Source organism: Limulus polyphemus, unplaced genomic scaffold, assembly GCF_000517525.1.
Source record: "Limulus polyphemus unplaced genomic scaffold, Limulus_polyphemus-2.1.2 Scaffold344, whole genome shotgun sequence".
NCBI classification, from domain to species: Eukaryota; Metazoa; Arthropoda; class Merostomata; order Xiphosura; family Limulidae; genus Limulus; species Limulus polyphemus.
In genome coordinates, this window is record NW_013665954.1 from 114,210 (window position 1) to 125,907 (window position 11,698).

The 11,698-nt window shown below is 34.5% G+C and overlaps 1 protein-coding gene across 1 annotated transcript in view; it reads right to left on the minus strand.

Moving 5' to 3' along the window:
• The window catches only part of LOC106457543 (corticotropin-releasing factor receptor 1-like), a 38,357-nt gene extending 29,855 nt beyond the window's left edge, over nt 1–8,502 (minus strand). Inside the window, exon 1 of the mRNA XM_022383528.1 lies at nt 8,406–8,502. Within this exon, the coding sequence (XP_022239236.1) occupies nt 8,406–8,502 (97 nt within the window). The remainder of the gene's footprint in view (nt 1–8,405) is intronic.
• Between the last annotated feature and the right edge of the window lie 3,196 nt (nt 8,503–11,698).

Genomic DNA, 11,698 nt, shown 5'->3' on the forward strand with positions numbered 1-11,698 from the left:
ATTTGATTTAAATAAGCTTATTTTTCTTCCCGATTTGTAAAAAAATCCTTACATCATAGAAAAAAATAATAATATTATTTTCGAAATCTGCGTAGCTGAGTTATGGAAAATCCGTTATTAAAACCAAAACAACTTTTATGAAGTTTAAATTCGCAGGCCTGTGTTATTATTCTAGCTGACCTGGATTAATAAGTAAAATACAAATACAAAACATGTGCAATATAACACCTTAGTTAAGAAAAAAAAAGTATTTCACTCATTATCGCTCAAAATGTATATTTCGGTATTACAATAGAACATTTTTGAATGCTTGTTACATGTTATACGATTTTGAACTCACAAGTCAACGCCATTCCTTGAGATAAGTTACTGAATAACAATCACCAGATGGTTTTTGTGCCGTTTATATTATATATGTTCTCTGTTATTTCTTATTTGATTCTGAAATATTTAAGCAAAATGGGGAATCCGGATCTGTCAAACTTTATCTTTTAATCGCAGCGAAATGAACACCAGTTGTATAACAGCAATGAGGCAATCATGACATCAGCGTCTTGGTTTTCTATGTCGTTATGAATGAAGTAAGGAACGACACACGAAGAACATTTCATAATTCAACAATCTAGGCTGAAATACAAGGGGAATTCAAGGCTTTGAAGTAATGCTCTGTCACTTCCAGATCCTTCCAGCAACGTTCGAAATAAGGTGTTCGGTCTCTTGTTTTGTATGAGAAACCTGGTTTACTATAAAATAACTTTATAAAGTATTATATGGGATGAATAGGAGAAATATTGATGACGGGAGTGTATTTGTTAGTTATGTTTGATTTCGCGCAAAACTACTACGTTAGGTTCCCTTAATTTGAAGTGATTAAAGGGAAGGCAGCTGGTCAACACCACCCACTACCAATTGTTGACTACTCTTGTCAGGTCGAATAGTGGGATTTGATAGCCACTTTTATAACGCACCCATAGCCTCAAAATGTGGAGTACAATATTTTTTGTTGTTCTTTTGTTTGTTGTTTTTTTTGAGGGGGGGTGAACGACGAAACCTCAGTCACCCATTTCAGCATGCTACAACTAAAAGACCGCGCACGGCTCGGAGCATACAAAATCTGCATTTTTTAACGTAAATATCTTATTGTACTTCCTAACACAAGACAATTAATTGTTTAGTGTCTTCCAAATAGTAGCATAGAGATGGTATCTGAATCAATTTCTCTAGTCTTTTTGATACCTCTAAAGTAACGGCGAACTAGTAATGCCTTTAACTTGGAAATTATAAATAGTTTGAGTCTGATATTATCTCTATAAACAACTGTAGTCAGCAAAAAAAAAGGGAATAGTCAGTATTTCAAAAGGTAAACACCCTCTCAAGATTGTAGAATCTGTAATCTACAGCACAGGAAATGATATTTTTCTTATTATATATATATATATATATTATTATCTTCCAACACCTGTAATTAAAGAGCTCAGCAACGTTTTTAGTTAGAAATGAACAATAAAAGTTGTAGGGAAATAACTATCATCATTGGTGTGTTCTTCCATGATTAAGCACTTATATTCAGAAAGTCTACTATGTCTCAAGAAGGTCGTGTATCATACTGACTTGTTATAAACTTTCCATGCTGGTATGGTGAAAATATTTTGTGCCATCTTCAACTTCATCTCTCAAAACAATTGTAATGAAACTGTTGACCGCCTTCTTAAGTCTTCTTAGTAACTGCAAACAGCTGCAGTTGTAAAGTTCTTAAAACACCGGTCTTAGTATTATTGGTGTTGCCAGGGGGTGGTGATGACGTCGGATGTGAACGAACCCCAACTACATTTTGATGGTCACGGAAAATTGAATCTAAACTGCCTAATGTGGAATTATATTTGGTTTACTGGTGTATTTCTTCAATCTTATATTAACCTTGCTTTTGACATGTATTGATTGCTACTGATTGATGGCTTAGGCCTAAATGTTAAAATGATATCAGAACCTACCCCCCCTAAAAATTTTGATTACGTCATTGATGACAACAAGAGTTTACAGTTTGACTATTAGTCTTAAAGTATTCTTAGAGAACCTAAAAAACTGCTATAAAGAACGCAAAACATGATCTTCACATGCAAGTCTAAACACAGTTAATCTTAATATACACTTAGCAAGCCTAAACATGTTACAAAGGACTTGAAAGACTGGTCTTAACATACAGGTCTTGACAGTTTGACCATTAGCCATAATATACACTTAGCGAGCCTCTTTATTGTATTTTAAGTTGTCATGTTTGTTTGTTTGTTTTTGAATTTCGCGCAAAGCTACACGAGGGCTATCTGCGCTAGCCGTCCCTAATTTAGCAGTGAAGGCATCTAGTCATCACCACCCACCGCCAACTCTTGGGCTACTCTTTTACTAACGAATAATGGGATTGACCGTCACATTATAACGCCCCCACGGCTGAAAGGGCAAGCATGTTTGGTGTGACAGGGATTCGAACCCGCGACCCTCAGATTGCGAGTCGAGTGCCTTAACCACCTGGCCATGCCGGGCCAAGTTGTCATGAATTTGATAATTAATTTTTCGAAAAGTAAGTAAGACTAAAAATAGAGTTTAAAACTTAAATGATATTAATATGTATGTGTATGTCTGCAATGCAGTTGACAAGCCGTTTTAATAACTTGGGTTTATTATCATCTTGGAAAGCTTGTTTGCTACAATTGTAGCAAGTAACTAAATTCCAGACTTTGTGCAATAGATGTATTAGACCCGAACACCCACATTATAAGAAGACTCAAATATAATATAATGTAGTTTGTGCAGGACAACCCGATGAATGCTATAAATAATCAACTTTTAGAACATTTCATGAGCTAACTCTGGTCAGTTATAATAATGGATAAATTAACCCTCATACTTGAAGATATTCATACATCAAAAATTGAACAGTTCATATGCGGCAACACGTTGATCCTGTGGTTAGGAAACTTTATGAAATCAGCTTCAGAACAGGTTACAAGAGGTTTTAAGCCAGATTTCGTTAGCATTAACTTGGAAAACAGACGTTGTAACTAATTAGCTCTCACTAATGCAGTGTCACGTTTCTGTGGCTCACCTGAAAAGCAATACCGTTCGATATTTTATATGAAAAATATCATATATATAGAAACAGTTACAAAAATTTCTTATACCTCACGAAGATTTAATACATGAAACACAGTACAAGTAATAGTCGTTTAAATTTTTCTTCAATTATTTCTAATAAACTTTGCGATCGTGACAAAAATATTAAGCAATTTTTATAAGTTAATTAATTCACAGTCTCCTTCGACATTTAATAGGATAAGTCATTCAAGCTCTGATTAATATAATAATACGAATTATTTTGAAGTTAGTCCCATGGTTAGCCACTTGTTTTGAGTTGTATTTAATATATGAAATAATGTTTATTGGCATATCACCATAAACAGCATGATTTTTGAGCAACAAAGATGTGTTTGTTGTGTAACATTAACATTGGTAGTGGAATAAATGTCACCTAAATTATAAACGCAGAGGTTTAACATATATAGCTATGACTTAAAACAGAATCATAATACCAATGACTGGCATTTCTATCAGGACCCTCTCTCCATCAAAATTAATGTCAGATAAGACCATCTTTTGCCAGGACAATAACATGAAGTGGGACAAACTTCACAAAATACTGAAAGATGTCTTATTCGATCGTTTGTAGAGAAGTACGGTCCCAAACATAGTCAACTGAATTTAAATTCTCTAACTGTGTTGCTAGTGGATGTGACTGAAATCGATTTCAGACATTACCAGCATACATTAATGTTGCATCATGTTCATGAGTGTACATAACCAGCCACAACATTCAAACTCATTCTAGATGGGTTTTTTTACCTAAAATAATGAGAAAACCCAGCTCTTACCACAAGTACTTTTCCCATATTATTACACCACGTCTTGTAGCTTGCACTCTAAGACAAACATTTTAATCATTGTAAGTAATAACGTTACATTAAATTAGCTCTATTAATTACTGAGATCATTTTAATTCTGATCTGTGTAGGTAGCTTGCTGTAATCAGAAGTTAATGATAATAAGTTTTTCTCGGTATTTACACTCTACAGTCACTAGAAAAAGGGGTGAAACATGACCCATATGTCACTTTTTGTTATAAATTTTCGATACTAAAATACCCTTTTGAAAGTCGGAGAGGTCCTTATTTTTATGTATTATCTTACATGCTGATCATGATATAACTACATCTCTTTATTTATATAACTCGGGAATTTACCTGACATAACCAAAAAAACAGTATATTTTACATCTGAAAATAAATGGAGTGATTTCTAAATGCACATTTAAGTCTCCTAATAAAGGTGGCCAGTCAATGTACGAAAAGAAGTATTTGTATTATCTAATTTTGTAAACTTCAAAGACGTTTCCCACACTTCTTATGCAGTTCGCTTAGTATCCAGTAAGTAAACAATTTGAGTCTTTTTTTAGTAGATAACTTTTCATCTATTACAGTATAAATTTGGAATATCAGCTGCAGAACTGACTTGAAATGAATGCTATTTTGTGGGCAACAGGTACTTTTGATTTTTAGAGAAACAGCATATAGTATATTTGCTGGAGGTTCTGTTTTACATAAACAAGCTTAGAACATGTTACGATTGTGGTAAAAATTCTAATTACCAGCTTCTTTTAATGCACTGGTTTTGTTAATTTTGCGACACAGAAATATATATTTTGAAAAAAGCTTTTGCAGCTGTCAGTAAATTTTGCTTTTTTTTTCAAACAAATTGAAATTAATACAAAGACAAATCATTTTTATGATGACAGTTATATCTGTAAAAACACTATTAACATTTTGCATAGGAGTTACATTTTACTTATAAAACAGATCTAAATGTGGTAAAAGTTATAGACGCTGGCAGTATGTTGAGATTATTTAACTACAGCATTGACAGCTTCTTTTCCTGTTAACTGAAGCGTATTATCATTTAACATGCTTCAAAAAAAAAAAAGATGCGAACCAAGTTCAGATTTGTGTTAAAATAACTCATGATTCTTTGTAATAAAAAATGAAGATGGGAGAAATATCGCAGTAAGATATAATTTTAATTACCATAAATAATTGGCCCGAAATATGATTTAGTATTTTAAAATAAACTTCTATTTATATTTGCTCGATATCGGAAGTTAGAACATTCTAACCCTAACATTTAATTCGTTTGTAATATATTTAGAATACTTTTAATTCATAGTTAGTTTGTTTGAAGTTAAGCACAAAGCTACACAAAGAGCTATCTGTGCTCTGCCCACCATGGGTATCGAAACCCGGTTTCTAGCATTGTAAATCCACAGACATACTGCTGTGCCACTGGGGGGCTTTTGTTCATAGAGAATAGCGTGACCATAATATCTCTAACTAACTCACCATATAAATCACTGAAATGTAAATGACTAACTATGCAGCTTATGTTAAAGAAAATACTGATTTTGCTTTTATAAATGATTTAGGCAGAGTATTAATGATGGGCAAACAAAGATGAAATGGGCAGCATCTGTTTAGTTCACTATGATCATTTCCTATAACCTTCAGCAACATGGGCAGTGAAGTAATGTCCAGAATGTCATTATACAAAAAACAAAAACATTCATAGCGTCTTTAAAGATAACAAGTGGAAGAAGTCTGAACTAACTAAAACGATTGGGATCAGACACTCATATCCAAAATGTGCTCCAGATTGCCGTCAAATCCAGATCCATCTAATTTAAGCATACAACAAGTAGCTTTTGTTTGTTTTTGAATTTCGCGAAAAGCTACACAAGGGCTATATACGCTAGCCCTCCCTAATTTAGCAGTGTAAGACTAGAAGGAAGGCAGCTAGTCATCACCACCCACCACCAACTCTTGGGCTACTCTTTTGCCAACGAATAGTGGGATTGATTGTCACATTATAACGCCCCCACGGCTGAAAGGGCGAGCATGTTTGGCGGGACGGGGAAACAATTAGCGTAACTTATCATTTCCCTTGATGGTTTTCTATTATTTTGCATCTGAAGTTCGACGCTTAAACTACCTTACATTCACGATTGTGATGAGTGGGTTATGTGGTGCAGCCTGCCTGTGCAATTCGCTAGCATGGATTTTTTTGCACGGAGTGGATGTGCCAATCTGATCCACTGAACTCTTTATGAACTGTGCGTACATGTAAGCTCAATGAAGACGGGCTCATTACTAGCTGGGAATATGCTTCCCTTATACTTTGGATGATATGATATTTAAGTTAGTAAACCCATAACATGTTTTGTATTTTGAATTCCCAACTATTTAACTATACCAATAATTACAAGCTTCATTGATTACATGCTTGGTTCTCTTCATTGTGTGTTGTAATAGACATAAACGTGAAATTACTTAGTATAATACATTATGTAGATTCCCATCGGTAGTGAATGGCGTGAAAACAAACCATGATTGCCTTTCTGGAATCGACCAGAGCAAAGAGGTAAGAGACGAACCAAGGTGCAGGTCAGCACTATTCCCATCAAGAACATTGGAATAGGACTCTCTCTCAAGATGATTTAGAGCCTGTACGGCATAACCCTAAAGCGTAGTTAAACAGTCCATCCACATAGATGGCAAATAGGATGATGACCTTTCATGACTGCACTCTATAAGAGTGACGATGGCATCCCAGTATTCCATCAAACAAGAGTAACACAAGGATTGGCCGTAGTTACTGTTGCCTTCCTGCCTTCCCTCTGGTATATCAGTTCAAAATTAAAGGTGACTAAGCACGGATGACCCTTTGTGTACCTTTGCGCATAAAATTGTGAATTCTGATTCTGCCTTCCCTAACTAAGGAACACATTTTTACTGTGTCATAAATAGCTAAAACTATTACAATAGTAACAAACAAGAAACACTGTACTTAGTAAAAGAAGTTATGGAAATTCATTATCTTTACATCAGTAATTTGACTTAATTGTAAATATATACGAATCTATTATTTCGTAATATTTTACGTTAAGGACTTTTCCTAACTTTTAAAGCTCTGAGAAATGGAAGAACTACTATAATTAAAACATAATTTCTGAAAATATGAATAATGTGAGAGCAAAACCACGATGCTCACTGGCAATGCTTGCGAAATGCATCAAGCTAATAGAAGATATATAACAAGTGGATTTCAGAGAAAATGTTTATTATGAAAAATATCTATGGATTTGAATAACAACTGAGTAATTTGAAATATAAATTAGCCGTATTTAATAAGGATTTTGTAACAACTTAATTAGTTTGCCTTAATTTGAATTCTGCTTGTTTTCTACTTAAGGTACCTATAATTAAGATGAGAATCAGCAAACATACTGTTTTAATTCTTGTTGAAGCTTATTTGGAATATTTTTTTTAATAACTTGTAACGTACATCACAAATTAAATCATTAAGTAATAGTTCTGGCAAAATTACAAATGTTATTTCTGCTATGTTATATATATGGAACACATCGATTTATGGAAGGGAATAAGTTTTTCATATCTAGGCTATTCAAATGTCGTGTGATGTGTATCACTACGTAAATTATTCAGCAAACGGATCTCACGTTACCTATCTGGCTCCAAAACAAAACCATTTTCAAGTTACTAAAAGTACCACAATCATGATGCCAGCGTATAGAAAAATGTTTACAAGCGCTTGATTGGTCGTAACTAGCGCTATAAAATTTATCTAGTCGAATTTCTCATCATAAGGATTGTTAATTTGAATATATTCTTCAGCCTTATAGTCACAGGGACTGTCTGGAATTAGAAAGTATTTAATTTGGTGACCATCGGAGCGTCTAGCTTTTTACACGACGTAACCATAACAGCAGTTATTGAAGCCTTTGTGGTTTGGTCAAATTAATGATGTTCATTAGTTATAGTAATAGCCCAACTTTGTAAAAACTATTTTAACTTTCTTGTAAGTCAATTATAAAAGGCAAAAATTACCAGAAGGAGAATTTACAAATGAAATACAGTGTAACGGGTAGTTAAAAGTACATTCTAAAATATCAGATAGCTAGTTTACTAGACAGAAAGACAAGCATGTAGACACATATAGCTAGGTTGTATTTGACAACCCATTAGACAGACAAGCATTTAGATACAGATGGCTAGGTTGGGTTTGACAACCCATTATAGACAGACAAACATGTAGATACAGATAGCTAGGTTGTATTTGAAAACCCATTACAGACAGACAAGCATGTAGATACAGAGAGGTAGGTTATATTTGACAACCCATTACAGACAGACAAGCATGTAGATACAGAGAGGTAGGTTGTGTTTGATTATCCACTTCTTCTTCTTATACAATAGAATTCAAGTGATTAAGTCAATATTTTGCACCTACCATTCGTTGGATGTTTGTCTTGATACTTTTTTATGCAATCTTCTTCCGTCAGAGGGCGTGGAATCACTTCTTCAACACTATAGTTTCCTACCTTCATTTTGTCTAAAAATATAATGTGCCACTCCCGATCAGTGAGGAAGAGGTAAATTTAGAATTAAACAGTCAGTAGAATGCTCATATATATCTTACATTAAAATTTTTAAAAGATCTGATAGAAAAACTTAGCCACCAAAGAAACAGCCAATCGTAAAAAGCCATCAAGCATTTTTAGTTTTAACGTAACAAAAGAAAACATTTGAATTGAATCATCTAAATCACACCTGTATTTATTTCTTCCTTAACGACAAAACAGTACCCATTTCTGACAAACGTTTGACTACATATGTCTTTCGTGTGGTTAAGTTTTCTGATATTGCAATCATATACAACAATAAAATTTGCTTGTCACCAGTTCGTCCTTCATTCAAGCTCGCTCGTTAACCACCGTAACAAGACTAGTTTCGCTGACGCAGTTCTCCTTATTACTCACATATATTTAGTTCTTACCCGCTTTTGTGACGTCTAACTAACCAGAACCAATCAATGCAAGCCTTTAGTTTTGTTATTGGAGGTGCTGAATAGTACCAAAATTCTAATTAGCATTCGATTAAGCTAAAACTCTCTTTCACTTTTTTGGGGGGGAACGATCCAGTCGACTTAATTAATAGACATTACATAAGACTAACTTAGAACAAGAAAGCCCCCCCCTCTGAAAAAAAAAGGTGATTAAAAGACAAACTTTGAGCATGATATATTACATAAGTACTTTCGTTACTAGAATACAGAAGGCTTAGATCGGTTGTCTTTCACCAAGCTTTGTTGTTTGGATAATGTTTCATTGTCAAGCCATAAACAATATTGAAATACAAGTTATATTTAACAAAGAAAAACAGATTTCGGTAACTTTGCAGAAGCCCCCCCCCCTCCCCAGTGGCAAACCTGTATGTCTGTAGACTGAAAACAAAAATCACCATGATTAGAATTTGTAATAGGTTCTAAACAGTGTTTCAGGTTTATAAGTAATACTTAATAATATAAAGGTATGTAAGTATATATATTTACATTAATTTTTGTTTTATTTTATTAGCACCAGGTGTGGCCTGTAATTAGCGTAACAAGATACAATATCGCTGAACACGCTTCGCACTTTCATCTGTAGGCGTGTTATAAAAGTGATAATGAATCTCATTATTCGGTTCACAGTCCATATCATGTCGAATGCTGCTGACAGGTTGTCTTCTACATGGTAAATAGTATATAATTACGGAATGCTATACTTGAATCCTAGGGGTCCTTGACCTGACCTCACTACTTACGCGTAAGGTAATGTTCAGATGAAAATCTCATTTTCAATTGTTTTATTATGTGGCACTGCTGAAAGAAAACTCGCAATATGGCTACTGATATTAATTTCACTTTATGAAAACGTTTTTCCAGGTCCCGTGTTCCCTTTGAAACTACTTCCTCCATCGTCTCTCGTGCTCAGTTTGATAGCGATGGCAGCATCACCGTTGCCCAACACTGCAATTTTCATTATAATAAGCTTTAGCGATGTGAACGAAGTCAGTCTTAATTAGACCACGTAGGTTGATAACATTTCGCAGACGCTGCACTCTACATGGATTTTTACTTTCAAAACCATTAACGCAGATTAGAGTCTCCTCTTGGTGGCACAGCGGTAAGTTAGTAGACTTATAACGTAAAAATTCGGGTTTCGATACCCGCGGTTGGCAGATGGTCCATTGTGTAGCTTCCTGCTTTACGACAAACAAATAAACAGATCAAAGGCATAAATGTCTGCATCAGGGAAACTTCACATGTACTTGGTAGAATGGGATTTTTGCTATTCCAGTTTCTTCAACCATCCTTCAAATGAAAACAAACGTTCGTTGATTTCGAGATGCGACTTGTGAACTTTTGTCTTGTAAGAATTTTTTAACTTCGAGTTCTTGTTTATTAGCTTTCGAACAATACAATGAGATATTTTCGATTTCATCACAATGACTTTTTTTGGTCGGATGGTTCTCTTTCGTTACCCTAGCCTTCACTTTATGGATGGGAACGTTGTCATGAATTAGCTTGTAGCTTTTTACAAATTTTTCCGCTTCTATAGAGAACATTGAGCTTTCCCCTCTTCAAAAATATTCTGTTTTTTTTTTTTGCTCTTTATTATCTAAAGATGTTGCTATACGAATATTTCTCTTGTCAACATTACTCCGGATGGCATTATACAGTCGAATGGTCAGGAATTCTCCGTGAAACTAATGTATTTGTCCTGTACATGTTACTTGTCGCACTTAACCCTTATTACCTCTAATATCGTGATTTTAAATACACAGCACGTGATCCAAATGGTGAATCATAATTATACACCTCTCTAAAGAAATTAACTACCCAATTTCTAGCTTTTCTGTTAATTAAAACTAGCTGATATAACTTCATACAGAGCAGTTGTGAAGATTCCTATTATCACAAACCATCAGCGAAATTTGCAAATTGTCTTTCATTGTTGAGATGGACAATACTTTGTTAAGCAATCGTTGAAATATAGCCAGAACCACAGATGTCTACAAATTGAGCAACTTTTATATTATTCATCTATAAGATGCAGAACCATACTAGTGGATGTTGGTCATTTGTAAATAAAACATATGTGGTTATTTTGCATGAAAGGTCAGTGGGGAATCTAACTATGATACACATAACTTAATCATCTTTTTTTACCAACTCGATACAAATTGGTAACTTAACTATTTTTAACCACTTAAAGTTGGTATTAATTAGATGCTTTGTCATATGTTTGTGCCTATGGAAGTTGAAAACATTTAAACAAATAATGTAGTTGTTTTGGTGTATGTGTAAATGTTATATTCCTGATTAGCTAATAAAATCTATATAAATATATAAAAGGCCTAGCATTGCCTGGTGGTTAGGACGTTCGACTTACAATTTACGAATCGTGGGTTCGACTCCTCCTTGCCAAATGTGCTCGCCCTTTTCAGCTGTGGGAACGTTATAATGTGATAGTCAAGCCCACTATTTGTTCGTAAAAGAGTAGCCCAAGAGTGGTGGTGGGTGGTGTTGACGAGCTGCCTTCCACCTTGCCTTTCACTGCTAAATTAGGGACGACTACCTGGAGAAGAGATGGGCAAAATCAGCCCGAAACTCACCGATGATGCATCAGCATCTAAGGTGCTCAAACTGTCGACTAAGCGGACCCAGGAACCTAAAAAAAGTATAATATATACATATAA